Genomic DNA, 23,487 nt, shown 5'->3' with positions numbered 1-23,487 from the left:
TGTCCAAAAAAGAAACAGAACAGAGAACATTAGTATCTGTGAACGGAGTAATCGCCGATTCCAATCCCGGTACCCTTTTGCCTTTTCGTATATCATCTCAATTTTAGCACCTGTTGGATGTTTACGCTATTAGGAAGAAGCTACAGCTGCAAACCTACGCTGTCGACCACTCTAAAAGCTCCTGTGACCCATACTGGCCGGGCCGGAGTAATTTCCGATCCAACAATCTGAAACAGCAATTACGACTCAGGTACTCCTTTTGTCTTTTTTTCTTAGTACAAGCGTGTGACTGACGGACCCTAGGAGCCTTCATTCACAGATATCATTGTTTTAGAAGGTGCAAGTCAGCAAGTGCAACTGAAATCGAAGGACAATGCCAAAAGACGGCTGCTGTGAACACCGATGTGATAGCGCCATAATTTTTTTTCTTGCATGGAAGATGTAACAGGGAAGAAAAAAACAGGAGATGAGCCAACCAGCATGGTTGCAGCAGGATATGAAAGCTGAGAGCGAGAACCAGTCACCTACAGGCATCCGCAACACATGACATAATCATGAAAACCTCAATCCGCACTGATCTGAGCATTTCGCATTCCTGAAGTTATTCATCAACCATTGCGCCTCAATAACACGGGTGAAGCAGATACAAGAAGCATGCAATTTTACATGCCAGGCAGCAAAGATTTCCTCTCATTCGAATATTCACATATCAAGCCGCAACCCCAAAACTCAGTCAGAACTCAGAAGGTCCTGGTTTCCTCCTCTCTGTGCAAGAAAAATGGGACTAGGACCGCGTAAGACGAGAACAGGACCGAGAAATTGGCCCCAAGAAGCGCAGACAAAACTGGGTTACGTATATTTTCTCCAATGTTAGTGGCCTGGATCCTAACTCAAGTTAATCAGATTAGATGCACCAAACTGCCGTCAAGTACGTGCTGAGTGTCAATCTTTAGTGGGCACTGTCACCATCCTTTTGTTTCTGGCTCGACTCCCCTGATGTTCCCTGCAACAGCAGCTGGAGAGCGTCACATTCTCAGAACCAGCCAGATTAGGGTTTTTAGTTTTTTTTGAGCAATGCGTAGGATTCGTTTGAAAGCAACTATGAGGGTTTGTGGTCGCACCTGAGCTTGCGCCTGAATATCTTCTAGTTCAGCAATGATATCTGTGAATGAAGGCCGGTCAGATGGAAGGACTTCCCAACATCTTTGCATCAAGTTTAATAGCCTGGGATGTGCGTTTTCTGGAAGTTGTGGTCGCAATCCCTGGTACAGTCATTAGAATGTTAGCATAAATGCGATGTTTCAATGAATCACTTTAGGTTTCTAACAAATAGATGTTGCTCAAACGACACCCTATGTTTCAACAAAGAATAACTTCTGAAGTGGAAAAGCATACGAATAGCTTTATTTAGCACTGTGTATGATCGTAAGAACTAACCTGCCTCACACCGACAGCTGCCTGGAGGGGGCTCATGGTAGTATACGGAATCTGGAAGAATCAGAAGCAACAGTTTCAAAGATAAGCATTGGCTCTGATAACTGATAATCTCATTGTTTGTAGGGAGCTGCAAGCTCATATAAAATAACATAAACACCTTGGATGTCATGAGCTCCCAAAGTACAATAGCAAAACTGTACACATCTGCTTTGTTATCATAAGGCTGATGATTGATAACCTGCCCAAAAATAAAAGTGATCAGAGGTTCAGGGTTTTCTTTTGTCATCTTTGATAACAATTACAAAGTACTTCTATATGAATGACATGTTGTAAACCACCGATTCAGATGCTTATGCATACAACTATTGATTGTCCTAATGCTGCTGTGAATGCACATACACTTTCAAATATATTATGAGCCCAAGTCAATTTCGAACAAAGGAAAATATAGAAATTGTGTTAGCTTGAACAGACAAATGTTGCAGTAGCTAATAATACTACCTCAGGCGCCATCCATCGGTAGGTCCCAGTTTCAGCTGTCATAGAACCTCCTTCATCCTGGAAACGGGCTAGACCAAAATCTGCCACTTTCACAACCTAGAAAAATGAGCAAAAAAAATGACTTATAAACTGACATCTTATGTACTTTTAAATCCATAACCATGGCCCTAACATGGGCAAGGCAACGAAATAGACCATATAATCTGTGCCATTAAGTATCTTAAACATCCACTAGTTGCAAATTACACACAGTTCCTATCAACAAACTTAATAGACATTGGGTACATACATGATCTTTGCCCAGTAAAAGGTTGGCAGACTTTAAATCTCTGTGGATGATGCCCTTCTGGTGCAAGTAGGACATCCCTCTGCATACATCTAATGCATACTTCAGAACTGCTGGGAGGTCCAAGACATTGTGCTCATTGTGCAAGAAATCAAACAGACTTCCTCTAGACATGCATTCTGCAAGATAAAATACAGATATTAATGCTACACTACCTGAAATGAACTTCTATAAGATGTATACTCCTATGAAGCAAGCAATAACAGATATTTATCAGAGGGAAAACACTATTTCCCGCATGGCAAGGCTGAACAGTAGCTTCTTCTCACTTAAGTCAATGCTACCAAATTATAGGACATGGTACCAAATTCTATGGAAGTCTAACTATCGGTATGAGTATGACAAATGAAAATGAGTAAAATTATGCTGTTTCCCTTTTAAAGATTTGGTCCTTGCTTGCATGAAACCTCACCTGTAACTATGTAAAACTGAGGTGGCTTTGTGCATGAGCCAATGAATCGGACAATATTGGGATGATCAACTTCCCTGAAAAGAAGTGTGGAAGGTGAAGGCTAGGTATATATATGGTGCTTGCAACAAACAAGCTGGTTGAGGTAATCGCATGCCCAATTATGCTATTGTTTTCTGACCATAGTATAGTCAGGATGTATAACTTCAAGAAGTGCACATAACAATCATAACCGAACAAGTCTTATCATAGAAATGTGGAATACCTTAATATGTAGATTTCTTGCTTAAATTCACTCCATGCATTTTGGTCCAAATTCTCAGGATTAAGGATTTTAACAGCAACCTCCTCACCACCATAAGTCCCAAGAAACCTTCACATAAGCATACATGCATTATATAAAGAAAGCACTACTTTATATGACAAATCAGCAACTAAACTCAGAAGTATAACAGTGACTCACATAGCCCCACAAGATCCAGAAGCAACCTTCTTTACAATCTTCAGAAGTCTTGTGTCAATATCTGATTCACAATCTTGTGCTAGGAATGGAAGTGACTTTCCTGAAGCTGAGGAATCAGAGCCAGACCATGAACCCTTTTTATATTTTGCAAAGGAGTCAAAAATATGATGTTAGCTTGTGGATATTGGACTGGTACATATTGAATATAATTTGAGTTATCATACTTAAGCAGGCTCAAAACGTTGTAAAGTCGTGTATGGACAACGCAACATACCTCATTTCGCAAAATTGATGCTTCAAGTGCCTTATGCAAACCCTCAGTATCCTGATCACATGATGCAGACTTGTCAAACTTGAGCAGTGAAAAAAGAACTGATCATATATAGGACAACCATGCTCCTTTTGCGTCGATGAACATTGTATGATATATCATTGCTGTTCATATAGAAATGCGATCAATTTTCTTTTATCTATGCATCCAATAAAGATATCATTCTCAGTTAAAACAAATCTAGAATTCATTTGCCATGCCAAGAGAGGAAAGCAATTGTCACACAGCAAAGGTAACCTTATAACTGAAAGTAGCATACTTATCCAAAAACTAAATCCGTCGGAATCTTGAAGTTTATTAAATAACCCATATAAATCGAATCCAAAAGAGAACATCAAGTGGTAACAAGATATCAGTGCACATCAGATCCACAACTTTGTTGTTTAGGCAATTCAACACATCACACGATAACAAACCAAACTTACCTCAATGGGCCAACCATCGACAACAAACACATCAAGAGAATAACCATCTGTTGTTGAGAACACATGTGCCTCCCTAATGTTCAGTCCAATGTCAGAAAGCAAAGCAGACAGCTGTCAGAACAAAAAGAAATACTTAGTTAGAAGCCCTGTAGTGCCCAGGAAATTAAAAAGGCACATATAGTGACAGTTAGTACTTTATTAGCACTGACACATGAGTTAATTAAAAGACCAGCTAATTTTATTACAATATACACAAGTGAGTTCAGAGATCAGCCAGTGTTAGTATGAAAATATCTGAGAGCATACAAGATTGAAAACAAGAACTGCAACATTAGGTTCCTATATCAACAAGCATAAAGGCTAAAAGGCCAAGCTCTTTTAAATAGAAACTAGTAAAGAATGTAGATGCTTTAGGTTTCCAGTATTTTCTGCTTTATAACTGTAGTATTGCTGACCTGACTCAGGAGCTTGGGTTTGTCCGTAGTGGAGAATAGAATCTCATGAATGTATGTATATGCCTTTGACCTATGGAATATACAGAGAACCACAATCATGAGAGGCTCGAGCACTGGGACCACTAAAAGGGGTAGTTCTGTGAGCACAGGTGCCAATGCTGGGCTACTAAAAGTAAAAATAGTTTTAAATTTGATAAGAAGCATCGTGCGGTGACATGCCTAAAATTTTTTACCATGTTTATTATTCCATACCACCTCTGAAACAATTATATGAAAATTGTGTATTAATGTATAAAACCTCAATCTGTTAATATGTTAAGCCTCTTTGGTTAGTTCAATTAAGGTACAGTAAAACAAGCTAAATATAAATTAATTGGTTTCTCATGTGGAGACAAACAAAGAACATGCAGTTATGTGGTAAAATAAAATAGCCACTACGTTAATCCTGAACTGCATAAGGTAACTATGGTTAGGTGCTGTGTTGGTTCATGTTGTCATTGACTAAGAAGACTTCCAACCTCAACTCACCAGCAAAATAATGAGATTAATAGCATATTTCTACCATTAGCCTAAACATCAAGTACATCACTTATCAAATCCAAGGAAAATATGAAAAATGGAATATGCATTGAAACTACAGCAGCAGTTCCCATTTGTTTAATATGTACATTTTGTGTGTTCTCCCTTTGTGCTTATGCATGTCCTGCTGTTACAGTATTATCTCCGCATCATAATCTGTCATAATCTAACAATAGGTAGTATCTTCAAACAGTCTGGAAGTAAAGGTTGGATTGGAAACAGCACATAACTTGTTCGTCAAGGTCACTCAAACTACAAAAGCACCACACTAGCACAGTGCATGAGTACCTGGTAGAAAGAGCTTCACCAATATCAGCCCCTTCTTCATGTGCATCAGAGTTAGTTGTCTCGTCCACATTTACCTCATCAAGCTTTGATCAAAGTTTTAGTGTCAATAGTTTACTCTAACTTTTACTGGTGATATTGATATAAACAGGCATCAATTAAAAAAGAACAATCAAGAACTGTTTCTTATGACAAGACTAATTTAATTTAGAAGATACACTGGTTTAAGTTGCTATGAAGGCAAAATGTTATGCGGTGGTACTAGCATGTCCCTGTGACTTCTTATGACAGTTTGTTAATAATACACAGAATTCTACAGAACCCTTAATTGCTTGTTGAGTGTAACTAAAACCCAACACATAGGACATAAAAACAGCAAGAAAAATCATTACCCTGAGGAAACGGACAGCAAATGCTGGGCGCCTATCAGGATCCTTTGCTTCTGCCAAAACCTTCTGATGGATTAACACTTGCTCTGCTTTGTCAACATTCACATCCAGCTGATAGCTACATAGCGATGGAAGAGTAGAAGAATAGCATTAAAGCAAACATTGGAGGCAGCAACGAAACAATATGTGACAGTATGGAATCGAATTTTAAACACCCTACAAGACTACTACAGAGGTAACAAGAAAGTGTAATAAATCAGAACCAGAACAAAATATTCTTTACGAAAGTGGAAGTGCGAAACACCCATCAGTGTCACACACTTGCGACCCCTGATCCCACAGTTCTAACGAAAATATTCTAGTCTCTGAGTTAGTCCAAATCTAAGATCAAACAACAAGGCTACAGACACAGCAGGAATAACAGAAATGTTGTCGACAATTCAGAACCACGTCCCACAACCACAAAGAAGTAGCAGAGCGCACCAACCAAAGTCAAATAAACAAACACACGCACTTAATTTAATCCGGAAACCACCCTTTCAAAGCCCAACAAGCACAGCTAAACAAGCAGGGTCTCTGGACCAAGTACTGTTCCATTGACATAATCGAGTGAAGTAAACTGACTTGATGAATCCTGAAGCACACAGGTCAACAAAAATTCAGTCACGCACGGTATGGGCTATGGCGGATTGACGGCTAGTACGGTCATTGCAGTGCCCACAAATCCACAAACGAACGAACATTTCAGGCGGAATCCGCGCACGAACCGACGCGAATTCCGCGATTCCCGCCCCCCTGAACTCGTGGGATTCCCCAACCATTTTGCAAACCTTCCCGACCCACCCAAACGAAACCGACCCCCCGGGCTGGGTGTAGAAGCGAGGGGAGGGAGAGAGGGAGAGGCGGGGACGAGCGGAGCGAGCGAGTCACCTGGTGGGGAGCCGGGCGAAGTGGGCCTCGAGCCGGGCGCGGAGCTCCGGGCCGGACGCCCCCACCGCCTCCACGTGGCCGTCGGCGACGAGGCGCTCGAACACCTCGCGGCAGATGTCGCGGGCTCCCGCCCCTCCTCCTCCGCCGCCGCCGCGGCCACCGCTCCCGCCTGATGCAGCTGGCGCGGGCGCGGGCGCGGGCGCGCGAGGCGGGGACGAGCTCTCGCCGACGCCCTCCTCCGCGCCGCCTGGCCCGCCACCGCCAGCCTCACCTCCCTCCACCGCCATCGCCGGGGACCGGGGCTAGGGCTTCTCCCGCCGCGCCGTGCGCTCCGGGAGGGTTCGTCGCGAGGTGGGGGGTTTGCGGGCGTGGTAGTGTGCTGCTGGAAGTCGAAGGAGGCGAGGCGAGGCAAGGCGAGGGAGCAATGGAAGCTTTAAGGATCGTGCCGTGCGGGCGCTGGGGGGCAGGCACTCGGGTTGGAAATACGACGCAGTTTCGGGGTTAAAATGGTAAGATCGTCGCGGGTCCTGCGAATGCGTTTCCGGGTGGGCTCCGTCCTCGGGACCGGTTCTGGTGGGACCGGCGAGCCGGTGGGTGGTGCCCGTGGACGCGGTGTAGGGAGGAGGATGGAGGTGGGGAAGTGGATAGGGTCACACGCACAACTGCACAAGTCACAAATGGGAAGCATGCCGTTTGTGCTGGTGTGATTTGGAACGATCCTGTTCCTCGCTGCTGCTGCTTCGAGCAAACGAGGCATAAACAACGGTTTCCTTTTTTATTTTTGAAATGAATGGACAGGATATCTGCCTATTATATTAATTAAAATGGTTTTCTATACTTGTATTAATTATTAATGGGATTTAAAATTGTTGTGGGGGGTAAATGAGGTACCTATCATGTCCGGCAGAGCTCCACTTTTAGAAGAAAAAAAAATTTAGATCACTTGGAGCTGGTATTGGTGTCTTCAAGGAATTCTGGGTTTGGAACTGCAGTTACATCAGGAGCGTTTAGATAGAACATTTTATTTATAATCTAGACTGAATATAAACATTTAAATTATTTTATTTCAATTTGCAAACTACATGTCCAACTTGCAGTAAGACCGGTGTCATTTAGAATTGTTTGGGGAGCAATAGTATTGGCTTGAATTTCATATTCAAATTCAAAGGCTGTATTTTAGTCTATACTTTCCCTTATTGCGGCAAATGTGTTTTGTGCATGTTTGTTTACTATAGGATTGTAGCAATAGCTAATGCGTGTTCATTAATCCAATGAGCACCATGTGTGAAGAAAACAGCAGAGAAGTTCATAGTTCATTGCCTGAAGTGTAGCATTTAGGTACGAAGTTGCTTTCACGGCACCTAGTATTATAGTTAAAGTTAGTCACAAAAGCGACACATGCATGGCAATGAAGTTCCTGGAAACTTCATGTTATAAGGCCATAGCCTTTTGCCAAGCAAATTGTAATATATTGTGAAAAATTATTTGCAGATCCAATAACTTATCTTTCTGTGATAACCATTTGGCTTGCATGTGTGCAAAAAGTTCCCTTAAAAATGGGTCAGGAATAGGGATTCAGGATATGTCATGGAATATGCTTGCCAATGACTTGCTCAACAAATATATGCATGCCAGCTATAAGGAAATTTACAACCAATTCAAATACTTCCTTAGTTCTTAGATATATGACGTTTAGAACAAGCTAATTAGTTCATGACTAGCTTGTTCTTAACATCGTATATCTGAGGATGAAGGTATTAGTAGACCTGTGAAACTAATGATTTAAGCATTCGATCATGTCCAAGTTAATCATGACACCCGCTACCAATGACCAGAAGAGATTTCGTCAAATCCAGCCACATTTCACACACATACTCGACAGACTTTTGAAAGTGGCAATGAAATTACATTACTAGGAAGATAGCTAGAATTTCTCGCATATTTTGAAAGCCATCTTGTTGGATTTATAGAAAAGCATCAAAGTCGTCCTTGAAAATAAATTGCAGACATTAATCTGTGCACAGTTCCTATTAAACAAGAACGCTGTTTTCAGTATCCAGTTTGCGCTGGCAATAGTGTATTGTACAGCAATAATGGGCGGCAGGTTCCGGGTGAACAGGAAAGACCAAGATGCCCTTGATGTGGACTTCACTGACCTTCCGCCGCTCTATCCAAAATGCGGATTGGAGCCAAGCCATACAAGTGCAAGTTGGAAAAAGGATGATGTGAGTGAGGCAACCTGGATAATGAATCTCTCTGCCTGGGTCTACAACAACTCCAAGTGAACCATTGCTCCCCAATCGGCACGTCACTTATCATATCTCCCATTGGCCAAACTAAGAATCCTAATAATGGATTCTACATAGGATGGTCCTTCTTTCTATTATTCAAATTTAGCCCTAATTTTAAACTTCCAGGGGACCCTTTTCTTTTTTGTGATTCCTTTCCTAAGGGCTGTTTTTATAAAAAGCTAGAGTTGTTACTAATGGCTACTACATGCCACATGAGTGATAATTCCTCCTTTTTCATGTGTAGTTGAACCTTTTTTTTTCCCTAACAGAAGGTATGCACACTTGTGAATGTGATACTGTGATGCATCTTATGAAAATTGTTTAGACGAACAGGGATTACTGGATTAGGCAAATCTTTTTGAATTGGTAGTGAAAACAAACCACCTTGTTTATCAATCCAAATAAAGAGTTGGGTTTAGTAAAGAAGGGATCGGAATACAATTTCATATAACAGCAGCACTCTAGATCGATTTACATGTAATTCATTGCTCATCCCTTCACCTTATAAAGAGTCTATCCATGTCATCAACTTGCACGACATATAAACAGTGCAAAGCACTATTTGTGCAAAAAGGTGAAAGAAACTGGCTGATGTGTGTTGGCTTGGCTCCACTGGATCAGGCTTAGGATCAACGTCACCAAGACCTGCCCGCGAAAAGGGAAATCTTTTGGATGTTGATAAGCTATAAGATTCTCAAGAAAAAGAGCACTTCGATTGGCCACTATCAAGGCACCATGAAAAAGATTTTGCATTACTTTATAAAAATACTTGAAATACGAGAAAATATTTGAAGGGCACCCTGAAATTGGGTGATATATTATATACGCGAAATTCATCCACTGGTTACTCCTAGCTATATTCGTCGTTTGAAGCTTCTCTTGCTTGGTCAATGATGCATGGCAACTTTCTGCTCCCAATAATGTGCGTCATGATCAGGCACCACAATCTCATGTAGCGTCAACACTTTGCTTTGAAGCTTCTGAAATGCCTTCTACTTGATTGGCATGCATGATTAGGCCGTGACTTCACATGAGTCAAGATGTTCATATGTTTATTGACAGCAGGTTTAGTGCTTTCCGTCGTAAGCGTGACGTGTCCAGCAATGCACTCCACGAGCCAGTAGACAGACCCATTTGACACCAAATCGACAATGATGTTCATCTTTCTTCTTCTTTTTTTTGAGAAAACAATGGCCCAAGTTGCAGCCGGGCCGGTTTTGCAATCTTTGTGCACTGATAGGAATATCAGACTCAAGATTGAGCTTCAAAGATTACATGAATCAGACTCCTGTTTCAGTTGAACTCTCAAAAGAATAAACAGCATCCAACAGATGGAAGCCGGAGCAAGGAACAGTGACGGGCAACATATGGACGGCAGCAAGCTAAGGAGGGGATTACACTGTTACAGCAACATGTTCTTCATACAAAGCATTGGACCAGAAGCCTACAAGGCTACAATGGGCTACATACAGTTCACAATGGAAGTGGCAACAATATGTTCTTTCAAACAAGATCATGCCAATATGTACATGGGCTTTGGCTTCACAGAGGTGGCGACATTCGCTGAAAGGCAGGACCAGAATTCCATACTGGCACATCAAACTTCCCATCACCAGAAAATTTCTAACCATACGTCAGTGGGCACGGTTGGCTTCGATCCCTTGCCTTGAGATCATATGCATCAGCAGACAACCTCGAGCAAAGATGTCCGAGGATGCATGCAATACCTTGCTGAGAACTTTTCCAGCAAACAACTACACTGATGCTTCTCTCAGTGCCAGACGATTCCTCTTGCCAACCATGCGCTGCGGCTTCTGTTTCTTGTAAGTAGCTATGAAGCTGCAGTATGGTGGGATGCGAGACTTCCAAACCAGCACATCAAACTTCTCCTCAGTAGGAACCTTGCCACCCACTAGCACTTCTTGAGAAGTCGGTAACGGCAGCTCATCTTGTCCAGGGTCAGCCTCCCTAAGATCATACACCAGACATCGCTGACCATGAGCACCCACAAAGGCCATTGGAAAATCAACAGGAGCATTTCTCTCGAGAAGGTCTTCCGGGTGTACGCCAGAGGAAAACAGGTGTTCCTGTACTAGCGCTCTGACACTTGACAAGATGGCGTGCCAGAATTGAGGGTTAGGATTAGATCTTAACATCTCACCAAGAATATTTGCACCCAGGAATGAGCCTTTTAGTTCAGTAGCCAGCTGCATGCCCAGAGATGCAAGTCTTGGATGCTCATCAGGATCCATGCTTCCGAAAGCTAGAGCCTTGAAGTAGTACCAGTACTCTTCTTCAGACAAACTCTTCATCCAGATAGGATGAGCCGTCCCAAACTTAGCAACCTCCTGAGTTCTTCCTATCAGAACAATTTTACTTCCAGCACCTACCACGTTCTGCAAATAGGATTTAAAGTTCATCCATGCTACCTCATCCACACCCCAACTGAACTCAATAACAAACAAGCACTTCCGTGAGTTAACCTTTAAGTTCGCTGCAAATTCTCCATTCTCTAGATCATGTCCTTTGAAGAACAATATATCCGTGAAACAATTGCATACCCTCTCATCCTTGCAAGCATGTTGCACAAGCGTTTTCTTTCCAACTCTATGCGGACCCAAGACCGGAAGGATGTCTAGATTTGGGCAGCCATGAGTATCATTGCATACCAAGAAACTGATGACTTGCTGTTTCTCAGAGTAGCGACCAAACATGCACCTATCCATGAACAGATATGTACTATAAGGCTGATGAGGCAGTCGAGGGCAGCTGGCAAGTAGTATGACGAACTCCCTCATATCTTGAATCTTTGTTTCTAAACTTTCAAGCATACACCTAAGCTTTGCTGCACTTGGTCTGGTACCAGACGCTACTGGTGTGTTCATTCTGGTAGTATAAGCAAAACGAAAGCGCTTGGCAGCACTAAGAGCAGACATAGAAAATGGCTGATTCTGATGACTCACCTCACCTTCAGCTTTTTCTTCTTTAATAGACTGAATCTTGAGCCTATCAAGCATGTAGTGCCCAACATACATGTCCTTGATGAGCATCTTCAGCTGTAGGAGCATTCCTTGATTTCTGATGTGCCGCCCCTCTGCTTCCTCGACAATAGTATGAACCCTTAGCAAGACATGCTCCAACCTCCTGTAATTATCCTCATTCTCTGTATGATTGCAAAACTTCTGTGCTACAAAAGAGATGAACCGGCTCATAAGATCACCTGCAACTGCAGATATCAGTGCCTCCATGATGAGAACTCGCTGGGACGAAGTGATCGAATTGAAGTCTGCAAACAGAGACAGCTAGCCAGGACTTCTCAGGTGACCAAATGACTAATGGCGTCAACAAGTAGAAAGTCCTTTTAGAAATAGTTAATGAAAGCGAATGAACACCAGACACGTCGAAACTCCCGTCCCGACCCGAATTCCAAGCACGGCACCTCGATGGTCGAGTTTTTGAAAGTTTGCCGATGGTCGAGTTTTTGAAAGTGACAGTTCCCTTTGCTTATTTTTAAGCAAGTGTCACATCAATATTTAGATACTAATTAGAAGTATTAAACGTAGGCTATTTACAAAACCCATTATATAAGTGGAGGCTAAACAGCGAGACGAACCTATTAAGCCTAATTAATCCATCATTAGCAAATGTTTACTGTAGCAACACATTGTCAAATCATGGATTAATTGGGCTTAATAGATTCGTCTCGCCGTTTAGCCTCCACTTATGTAATCGGTTTTGTAAATAATCTACGTTTAATACTCCTAATTAGTATCTAAACATTCGATGTGACGGGTGCTTAAAAATAAGCAAAAGAACCAATCCAGGCCAGAAAGCAGTTCACATGGTAAATTGACCTGTCTGTTCCAACGTATGGTCAGTAAGCTCTAGGAAGTCTGCAAAGGGAAACAACAGTCAACTCCCTCTATCTTTTTTATCTGTCTCTAGAAAATCATGTTTCCCTTATAAACCCGCTTCCCGAGCGACAAATAATAAGGGACGGAGGGAGTACGATCGATGTAGCGAGTCTACATCAAGCCTGCAGGATCTTTTTGAGGAAAAAGTACACATTACCCTCCTGATCTCTAACCAAAGTCTAAAACTCAACTCTGACCTATGAAACCGTCTAAATGACACCCTCCCCCCGAACTGTAAAAACCAGTTACGTGACCCCCCGGAGCCCAGTGCCACAGTCCACCCTGGTTTGGTTCCACGCTGGCGTTCATGTCGACCTGTGCGTCAGTAGAGCCGCGTCATTTTTAATCTTCCTCTCGCTGTCGGCAACGCTCTCTCTACCTCTGTTTCTCTCTCCAGGCGATTCCAATCTGTCAATTTAACTGAATGTTCAACATTATTTTCTAGGCTGTGGAGGTCCGCCCAAAGATGAACGCTGGCGCCTGGCGAGCTGAAAGTCAAGGGAGCCATGAATCAGCTTGCTCCCTGAAATTAGTAAGGTGGGAGGGGGTGAAAGGAGAGGGAGAGGTGGGAAAGGTGGCGACCTTGGTGGTGGGCTCCTCGCCTTCTTATGCCGCCGGCGAGAGGGGGAGAGGACAGAGGGTGAGAGGTGCGGATGATGGGCTGGTTTATGTGTGCGTTGCGTGGTGGTGATGGGCTGGGCTAGAGGCCCATGCGTTTGTTCCTGAGTTTGCCAATGGGTCTCTTAAATTTGGCTATAATTAGTTCATTAGTAAAATCCGCTAAATGGAGACGCTGCTAAATCACTGACCCACTGTGGTATAGCCCGCGCGCGATTGAAATCACTGTGGAAAACCAAAAAAAAAAGAAAGAAGAAGTAAGGGCCCACCATTCCATCAACTATATGTCGATGCTTGCTGTGCTAGGCTGCTAGCAGCCTCCAAAACTCAAAGGCAGGTAAGGAATGGCAACAACCTCAAAATTCAGAAGAAACGCCCGATTGGAGAAAGATAAAACATACTGTCACTTATCATGCGTAGAAGTTGCATTGCAAAGGGCCTAAAAAGATTATGCAACCACAGACCAGAGTATAGTTGTCCATATGACCCACAGCCCATGGGCCGGCCCGGCCCGGCCTACACCATGGGCCATCCTTGGGCCGCTGCCTTAGCTCGTGGGCTAGCCCGGCACGGCCTGGCCCATTTGGCCCATGGACCACCAATGGGCGGCACGGCCTAAACTTTACACCTGTTTCGACCCGGCTAAGAAGCCATATATAACCTGGACTTCTGGAGCTCCTCCTCCCGAAACCCTACCCGGCTACCCCTTCCTAGCCACCTCCCTCCTCCGCTTCCCAGCCCCTCCGCCTCCTCCCGCACGGTCGCGCCCCTCCGCTGCCTCCCCGCGCCCTTCGCCGGCTCCTCCTGCGCCCCTCCGCCGCCCCTCCCATGGCCCTCCGCCGCCGCCTCCCCGTCCAGGAACCGCTGCTTAGGATGCACTTCCACGACTGCTTCGTCGATGCAAGTCCCTGCTTAGCATTGCAAGGGCCTAAAAAGATTATGCAACCACAGACCAGAGAGCCCTAAACTTCTAGCAGAATACTGGCATTTTCATAATTACATTCTACAAGATATCTTCCAACCAAAAACAATCTCCAGTGCAAACTCTTACTGTCTTACAAGAAATTTTAGCCCTAAGACCATCACAAACTCATTTTCTATCACACAGGAGTCCAAACTGACACAGAGATCAAAGGCCTGGACTTCCAGCACAACTGAAGCCTGCCCTTCTCATGTGCAATCCCAAAGCTCCTATTGAACAACCCAGCCAGCATCCTGGCCTGGGCAATATTACGAGCACTCAGCTCACAAGACATAAACCCTTCCAAATTCCTAGGAGGAGCCTCAAGTGTCACAGACCCGTACTGCGCCACAAAGTCCTGTATCTTCGGCCCCACCATGTCCCTCTCCACAAGCCTCAGGAAGATCCTATTGCTACTACTTCTGAAACAACTCGACAGGGACTCAAACACCGTTGTGAAATGGTGCAATGCCTCAAAGAAGAACTCTACAAAGGAACCTTGAGCTAGAGAAGCCTCTTTTCCAAATCCGACCAGCTCTTCTTCTATGATGACCACTAATGTAGGCTGCAACTTCTTGACACATCCAAGTAGTAGCATCTGTAACTTGTTCCGCAACTTGTAACACAAATTCGTTGTGTCACATGAGACAACCACTGAGCCTTCAAGGTTCCTGGAAAAGTCCTCCAGGTCCTCCTTATTGTGTATACAAACAGAGCTGTACTGGAAGGGTAGGTTTAAGGACTCGGCAAACTCTGCAAGACACCGTGCAGCTGTGTGATGAGTGTTGTTATTGTAATCAGCATCTGTTATGATTGCCGTAAGGTGGAACGACTTGCCACCTTGGCGAGCAAGGTCTGACATGAGTGACGGCCACTGGACGCCCTCGCCAAGGTTGAAGTCGATGACATGGACATCCATGTTGCCTGTGGTGGCATCTAGAATGGCCTGATTGGCGGTGAAGTGCGTGAACTTGACAAATGGTGACAGCTCTTGTATCATCTGGTGTACCGACATGGTACCAGACTGAACTGGTTCTGGCGGGTAGCATGGAGAGCAGGCACCAGACATCCGGGACTGCAGGCCTTGGGCAAAGTGGTAGGCCAAGCGATCAAAACAGCTGGTTGCTGCATTTTCACAGGTGACATGAAGGAGGTCATCAAGTTTTGAGAACACTACTGAGGCAAGGCTTGAATCCCCAGCCTCGACCGCCTCTGCTCCAGTGAGAAGGAGATCACTTAGACTGTTCTCCTCCATGAGCTCCTCTTGGATAGCCGCCAAGTTACCATTCTCTTGGCGCAGAAGCTTCTCATGACGATGGGTGAGCGCATCAACACCAAAAGCATTTTGGCCATGTGTATCGCTAGAATCTGTGGCTATGGTGTCAAAGAGCTCACAATCTTCATGATGATAAGGGGAAGGATCAACAGGGGAATTCTCATGGCAGGCTACTTCAGGAGACCATAGCGGATAGCAACTCTCTTCGTGTATAGGAAAAGAGAGAAGAGGAGAACAAGGATATGACATGGTTTCCATTGGCTCACTGCCTACCTTAAGAGTTGCTTTGGTCCATATGCTCTAGTGTCACTTATATAGAGAGCGAGGAGACAAAGGGCAGAGAGAACATTGGAGGAGAAAAGAGAGAATAGGTTGTGGACCTTCATGCTAATGCAAGCTAAACTGTCTTGAACTTGGAGCCCTGGTGCAACATGGATCTAACCAAAGGTGTTCGTCGCTTTGTGTGGCTCTCTACCAACTTCAGTGTACATACTAAAACAAAGGACACTGTGCAGTGTCATTTTGTTGGCATGTCACAGCGAAGCAGATGGAACTCAGGGCGCGCTGAGGGCATATTCCTGTAGTGCTTCTTGCCACGTGTCAGCATCAAGTCATAAATCCTTGTCTGGACTCAACAATATATATGGATAAGCTCATGTGGCAATTACAATTATAAAAGCAAACCCAAAATGCAACCCTATATGCAGAGTTTATGTTTCGATCTCAACTTTGAGCACAAGAAATAGCTCCGACTCTATGAGTTCCGACAGTGTATCTACAGTTCATTTAATCTAATCCAGAAAAAAAGGTATAAAATTTAAAATTTATATTTGACAGTTCTGATAGCCTAAAAATGTATATGACCTAAAATTTTATATTTGATATGGCCAGGGGAAACACAGTTATCATACCCCATATTGTGCGTTTAATTCTTACCAGTGTCCAATGAGCTCACGACACCAACTTGCTTCCAGACTCATTTATTTTATGCCTATTAGGCAATCATATAGCACCGTTATTGTATAGGATGATCCTTCACTAGCTACCTGCTGGCATACTCTGAACGTAGTCAATGTAGTCATTTTCTCACAGCATATAAATGGTTATCAGATGTCTCCACTACAGTGGAACTGAATGAGGACAATGATGACTGTCTCAAGGAGTAGAGTTGTTGTGAAGGGGAACTTACACCAAAAAATAAGTGCGGGCCAAATAGGCTTCTTGGCTCCAAGCTGACCCTTGATATTAATCCGAACTTCTGAAGTCATGTCCTGGACTTTAACATGGCAAGGAATATGATCGGTTCCAGACATGCGGCAGTGGCAGCAGCTTCTGGATGGAGTACAACGATGCATGGCTTTAGGCTGACTGGCATTAATGATTCTAATTTTTTTCCCTCCCAGAACGAAGTAAGTAAAGAATTGGCCACGCATTGCTCCAAAATGTGTTTGGTACAAAATGACAGGTTAAGCTGGTGCCACCTGCACATCAAAAAGATTAACTCTGCATTTTGAATTTGATAGTACTCTTCTTGTCATGTTCAACAAAAAAAGGATTTCAGAATATAATTGAACAATCCTAGGCAGTGAAAAGGAAAAATTGTTATAAAAAAAGGAAAGAAAATAAATTCTGAAATGCTATGCAGTTTAGGATAATAACAGGACAAAATCAAACATATAAAGCATAATAGTCTACAGGTTTTGCCGGAAAGAAAGGAAAAATCATTAATCTGGTGCTGCGAAAGGGAACTGGCCTCGGTTAAGTGGCTCTAGCAGCACTCCTCTATTCGACTCCCTATGGGAGCGAATTTCAAGCTGGGATTAAAAAAATCCCCTCATCTGTCCCATGCCAAAGTATAGGTCTAAGGTCTGGCCCAGGTCGTTGGTCATCTCACACGAGCTACGGTGCCGCTACGTAAGGGTGGCCCAGGGGTTCAGGGTTTTTCTCGACCTACATGAGAAGATCTTCTTCTTAGCAAAATACCCGGGGGCTGTCTTACCCCGCAGGTCGAGTTTTTTTATTAATCTGGTGCCATATGTAGTATATATTTATAGTGCATTTAATTTCATAGGGACCAAGGTTTCGTCATAAAGGATTATAATTAATTCCCTAAAACAGATTGAAATGACTTCATGGTCTATTTAGTCAACCGACAACGGCGGCGAGTTCACGGCGGCTGAGTTCACGTCGTACTGCGCCGACAAGGGGATCTAGCACCACTACTCCACGCCGTACACCCCGCAGCAGAATGGCGTCGTCGAGCGCGCAACCAAACGGTGGTGGCTATGGCCCGAGCCCTCCTCAAGTAGAGGAGGATGCCGGCCATCTTCTGGGGAGAGGCGGTGCTGACGGCCATCCACATCCTCAACCGCTCGCCCACCAAGGCCCTCAACGGTATGACACCATACGAGGCTTGGCATGGGCGCAAGCCGGCGGTCGCAAACCTCCGTGTCTTCGGCTGCCTCGCGTACGTTAAGGAGCTGAGCCACGTCGGCAAGCTCGATGGCAAGCTCGACGACAGGAGCACCCCAGGGGTGTTCATCGATTACGCTGAGGCGGTGAAGGCCTACCGCATCCTCGACACAGAAACACAACGTGTGCGCACGGCGCGCGACGTTGTGTTCGACGAAGGGCGAGGTTGGGCGTGGGGCAAGATGGTGGATGACGGCTCGACTCTGACGTACGGCGACTTCACCGTCGACTACATCCACTTCAAGGGAGCTAAGGGAGTGGGCAGCTCTTCTTCATCGAGCGTGCCTACCCCAGTTCCCGGGTCTCCACTAACTCCGGCGAGTACTACTCTGGCTACGACAAGCTCTCCACCGCCACCACCACAGCCGGCCATGCCACACTCCCTTGCACCGGCAGCTACTTCTTGGGGGCACGCCTGCACCAGCACCAACTCACGACGAGCATAGCCCGATGGAGTTCGCCACTCCGCTCTCTCACAACGAGGACCATGTCGACGCGTACTACGATGAGGTATCACACCGTGGAGGACATCCTCGGCGACCAGCCGGTGCCGGGACTGGTGCCTCACGACTTGGAGGTGGAGCTGCACCTCGCGTACGATGACGACGAGCCTCACTCCTTCGCTGAGGCTGAGAGACACGCGGCATAGCGCGCCACGATGAAGCTGGAGATGGAAGCTGTTGAGAAAACCGAGCTTGGGAGCTAGCTGATCTTCCTCCCGGTCACCGCGCGATCACCCTTAAGTGGGTGTACAAGCTGAAGAAGGATGAAGCTAGTGTTATTGTCAAGCACAAGACTCGCTTGGTGGCACGCGGGTTCGTGCAGCAAGAGGGGGTCGATTTCGATGATGCCTTTGCTCCTATTGCATGGATGAAGTCCGTGCGTCTGCTCCTCGCGCTGGCAGCCCAGGGGGCGCTAGCACGTCCACCACATGGAAGTCAAGTCGGCGTTCCTCAACGACGACTTGAAGGAGGAGGTTTACATCCACCAGCCACCGGGATTCGTCATCCTCGGCAAGGAGGACAAGGTGTTGCACCTGCGCAAGACCCTCTGCGGCTTGCAGCAGGCACCGCGAGTTTGGGATGCCAAGCTGGATTCCACCCTGAAGACTGGGCTTCATGCAGAGCCCGCACGAGGCGCCCATCTACCGGTGGGGCAACGGAGGCAATGCCCTGCTAGTGGGCATCTACGTCGACGATCTGGTGATCACGGGCACCAAGGACGAGGAGGTGGAAGCGTTCAAGGAGGAGATGAAGGCCGCGTTCCAAATGAGTGACTTGGGGCCTCTCTCCTTCTACCTGGGGATTGAGGTGCACCAGGATGACTCCGGCATCACACTCCGATAGACCGCCCACGCCAAGCGGGTCGTTGAGCTGGGTGGGCTCACCGAATGCAACCTGGCTCTTACTCTGATGGAGGAGAGGCTGAAGCTGAGCCGTGACAGCACGGCTGAGGAGGTGGATGCTACATAGTACCGGCGCCTTGTGGGGAGCCTTCGCTACCTCGCCCACACATGGCTGGACTTGGCGTTCTCCGTCGGCTACATCAGTCGGTTCATGCAGCGACCAACGATGGAGCACCAGCAGGCCGTCAAGAGGATCCTCCGCTACGTCGCGGGGACTCTCGACTACGGCCTCCACTACCCGAGGTGTCCCAGGGCGGCACACTTCATCGACTACAGTGACAGCGACCACGCTGGCGACATCGACACCAGCAAGAGCACGAGCGGGATGTTCTTCTTCCTTGGCAAGTGCCTCGTCAGCTGGCAATCGATCAAGCAGCAGGTGGTGGCTCTGTCCAGCTGTGAGGCCGAGTACATCGCTGCTTCTCCTGCTTTGACTTAGGCTCTTTGGCTCGCTCGGCTGCTCGGTGATCTTCTTGGCAAGAACGCTGAAGCAGTGGAGCTCAAGGTGGGCAGCAAGTCTGCTCTGGCTCTGGCGAATAATCCCATCTTCCACGAGTGAAACAAGCACATCAGAGTGACGTACCACTTCATTCGAGGTTGCTTGGAGGAAGGGAGTGTCAGGGCGAACTACATCAACACCACGGATCAACTCGCCGACTTTCTTACTAAGTCCCTTGAAAGGATCAAGTTCCAGGAACTCTGCTCTAGGATTGGGATGGTCCAGTTGCCGCTCAAGACACGCAGTACTTAGGGGGAGATTGATAGATTAAGTCATGTATGTGTCGGGTGTGCTATTTATCTATCTATGTGCCTGTGTGCACTTTATCTACTTAGATGCTCTTTAGATGCTTCGCTTAGCTTCTAAGCCACCTACTCATGGTTGGCCTATATGTACCCCAAAGACCCTTTTGTGGGAGTGTTGAATGGAAAAGATCAATTTGGGCCAACGAATAGCAGAAGACAACAGCACCATAACATCCTGTTGGCTTGTGTTCGGCAGCATCAACTCAGTATGGTCTCCTTATCACCAGCAAGGCTGAAGGTACCTTAAAGTATCATCATTCTTAATACAGAACAAGTTACATGATGAACAACTGAAAAATGTATCAACAAGTGGCAAGTCAAGTACAGACTGCACAGTACCTTTTGGTTTATATGAAACAGGTGCAAGTAGAATGTCACAATGCCAGCAGTTAGGCAACTAGGTTAAAATAATGTAGTTTACATTGCTTGGTAGTGCCTTCATCAAAGATAAAACATAGTTCTTAGTCAAGAAGCCAATCTTCCTCTACGTAAAAATGTAAAATAAAAGGCACTTTCAGATTGGCACATGTTAAAGGCTATGCTATTTCTATATTGCTGTTTCATTGGTTAGTTCATCTAGTCTCCAACAATTACATCAGCTACCCTTAGTTTGTTCTGTGGACACAAATTTTCTAGGGGAGGACAAAAGATTCCACATGGCCCCACGAGTGACAGGGTGCAGGATAAATGAGCTAATGGTGGATAAAATAATCCCAATCTGAAACTTCAGCGAAAGCCTGGTGAAGATTCCAACATCAGTTCCAAGAAGTAAAATGGATTAAGCAGCAGCAGTAGGAGTAGGAGACAACCTATTTCTCGTCTAGGTAAATAGCAATTTGTGCAATTGTGCTTGTCAACATTTATGTAGATGAGACATAGGTTGTCTTAACTTTTCATCCTAGCACACTGAGCGCCAAGAAATATCAAGCTTGAGCAGCACGACGATCCAAGGACGGCAATGCATAGTCAGCTTGATTTCTCTTTCAGCAGGCTAGGCTATTATTGAAAGATGATCCTAGCAAGATGATGGAAAAAATTTCAACGGCTACGAAGAAGCAGAAACATATTGAAGTTTGGAAAGGGGTGGTAAGAAAAGGAACATTGTCACAATCACTTGCATAACCTAGCTGCCTAACTACTGAAAACAAAAGGACTAGCAAGTTGCTTAGCATTAGCAAGCTAAGGTCCAAGTCAGTCGTACTCCAAAGTTGAAATCAGATTATCTGATTACCTCCAGTTGCTATGGCCATGACTCGTGACTCAAGACTAGAATAGGATCGGATTATAAGATTAGAGAAGAAACATCATGTGGACCATGTTCTGGGAAAACTTTGGCTTGGTTTCGCTGAAGATTAGAAAAACAGAGTGCCAGAGTGGCATGTTTTCTCTGCAGCTTCAAAAAATCAAAACAGCTCATCAATCGAAACCCTTCCCCATCCCTCCGCCCAAAACAAATCAAAAGACCATTCCAGGTAGTAACGCATCTACCCATGATTTGATCAAAGAATTCAGTCACAAATAAATCACGTGGTTTGAACAGATGCCATGATCGTGCCGCGCGATTCGCTTACGTAGTGAGCCCTTACGTATGAGGAAGTGCAACGACAATGCCATGATTGTGCGTGCGATTCGGCTCGATTCGCACCTGCAACTGCAACCGCACGGCAATCGACGGGCGGCAGCAGGGAGCGCGGAGCACCCTCCCCACTCCTGTCTTCTCACGTGCGGCCAGCGGCCGGACCACCAACCGCGTGAGCCACGCGGTGCGCGCCGTACCGCGACAACGAACCCAGCGCGAGACGAGAGAACGCGGCGGGAAACGAGAGAATCTCCATGTGGAAAGCATTGGCGGACGGGCTACCTGCATCGGAGGTCGGAGAAGGCGAGATGCCAATTGCCCCTGTCGATGGCCGGCGGCTGACTCGGCGCTGCGTCGGATCGGGTGATGGTGGTGGGCGGAGAGGGGATCAGATCGGAGGTGGGACGCGGCGGCCAGCGATCTGCTCCGGCCTCCAGCGCCGCCTCGGCGCGCGCCGGAGACGGGGAGGGGCACGGCTGAGCGGGTGACGGGTGGATGGGCCGAGGAGGACACGTGTCGACGTCTTCGGTGCAACGATCATGGGCTCAAAATAGTTGGGCTTATTTCCGTCGTAGGTGGCCTGCGTTGGGTTTGGGCTGGCTGACTGTATTAATATATTTTCCAATTGATGGCGCGTTACGTCTGGGCTTATATAATTGAGCTCACTATTCTAATTGTCCATGGGCTTGTTTAATTAGGCTTCTTGTTTCTTTTTTTCTTTTAATAGGCTAAGGTTTTTAGATCACTCCTGCCCCCTCCCTCCTCCTCTAGGTGATAGTGTGATACAAGCAGCGATGCCTTTCAGCGTAATACTGAAGCAGAGATTGGAGTATTTTAGATTATTTTTTTTATAATGGCAACAGCGGTAATATAAAGCATATATAGATGTATTTTGGGCTAATCTTTTAGTGACAATAATTGCCATTCTTTTGCTCTCCCTTCTTTTTTCTGATTACTGTGGTACTTTTGGCGTGTTTGGTAGAGCTTCACGCAACTCTAGATCCTAGATTTTTTCAGCCAAACAGTTTTAGATCCAGAAACTCCACCACAGATCTGCTCCACGAAAATGGTGGATCTATGGATCGATGGATTTGGTGGAGTTGGAAGAAATTACCCACCACTGCCACTTGTTAGTGGAAAATGACCGGTTCGTTCTATTTCTTCGTAGCTTTCTTCTTCTATGTGCGAAATGCCGCCGTCCTTCCTCTACTAGCGCCGTTATCCTTCTCTGCTCGCGCCGCCGTGGCCCCACCCCGACCGCCCACTGAAGCCCCGCTCGCATGGCTGGCCGGCGCCCTGATGCAGTGCCCTGGCGAGGCCGCACCCGGCCGCCAGCGCGTGCGAGGCTGCCTGGCCGCCGGCGAGGCCGTACCTCAACCGTGTGTGTAAGGCCGCACTCGTCGCGCTGCAGCAATCGGCGTTGTGAGGAAGAAGACATTTTTTCTTTTTTTATTCTGATGCATGAGCCCAAATTGCCAGTGAGATAAGACAAGAGTGGAGCTATACCAAACGCTTTTTGAGATCTCATATCAACGGTGGAGCAGCTATATGGTGGAGCTAGCTGGATCTATAGACCTGAAGTTATTTTTTCAGAACTAGAGCTCTGCTAAACAGGCC

At 45.8% G+C, this 23,487-nt stretch overlaps 3 protein-coding genes across 5 annotated transcripts; all 3 read right to left on the bottom strand.

Annotated features, from left to right (window-relative positions):
* Window positions 1–549: 549 nt before the first annotated feature.
* LOC117833460 (serine/threonine-protein kinase STY46) lies at window positions 550–7,013 on the bottom strand. 3 transcript variants are annotated; one of them, XM_034712962.2, is made up of 15 exons: window positions 6,551–7,013; window positions 5,624–5,738; window positions 5,235–5,317; window positions 4,368–4,437; window positions 3,913–4,023; window positions 3,431–3,481; window positions 3,157–3,290; window positions 2,959–3,066; window positions 2,697–2,770; window positions 2,228–2,316; window positions 1,939–2,034; window positions 1,595–1,675; window positions 1,438–1,488; window positions 1,122–1,262; window positions 550–1,015 (listed from the first exon to the last, which is right to left on the bottom strand). In XM_034712962.2, exons 1-15 carry the CDS (start codon window positions 6,835–6,837, stop codon window positions 950–952), a joined length of 1,557 nt encoding a protein of 518 aa, XP_034568853.1. In that variant the 5' UTR covers window positions 6,838–7,013; the 3' UTR covers window positions 550–949. The 3 variants fall into 3 exon arrangements, with proteins under 3 accessions (XP_034568853.1, XP_034568851.1, XP_034568852.1); XM_034712960.2 differs by having other exon boundaries at window positions 2,228–2,403; window positions 6,551–7,009; XM_034712961.2 differs by having other exon boundaries at window positions 550–1,003; window positions 2,228–2,403; window positions 6,551–7,007.
* A 3,182-nt stretch (window positions 7,014–10,195) lies between these two features.
* On the bottom strand, window positions 10,196–12,188 carry LOC117833268 (putative disease resistance protein RGA1). Its single transcript, XM_034712708.2, has one exon. The coding sequence runs from the start codon at window positions 12,087–12,089 to the stop codon at window positions 10,596–10,598; it is 1,494 nt and encodes a 497-aa protein (XP_034568599.2). The 5' UTR covers window positions 12,090–12,188; the 3' UTR covers window positions 10,196–10,595.
* A 2,144-nt stretch (window positions 12,189–14,332) lies between these two features.
* Window positions 14,333–15,948, bottom strand: LOC140223587 (scarecrow-like protein 23). Its single transcript, XM_072295577.1, has one exon. It carries the CDS (start codon window positions 15,866–15,868, stop codon window positions 14,474–14,476), a length of 1,395 nt encoding a protein of 464 aa, XP_072151678.1. The 5' UTR covers window positions 15,869–15,948; the 3' UTR covers window positions 14,333–14,473.
* Between the last annotated feature and the right edge of the window lie 7,539 nt (window positions 15,949–23,487).

This window comes from Setaria viridis, chromosome 8 (assembly GCF_005286985.2).
Source record: "Setaria viridis chromosome 8, Setaria_viridis_v4.0, whole genome shotgun sequence".
NCBI classification, from domain to species: domain Eukaryota; kingdom Viridiplantae; phylum Streptophyta; class Magnoliopsida; order Poales; family Poaceae; genus Setaria; species Setaria viridis.
The sequence above is the reverse complement of the archived record's forward strand: the minus strand, read 5'-3'. Positions and strand labels throughout refer to the sequence as shown.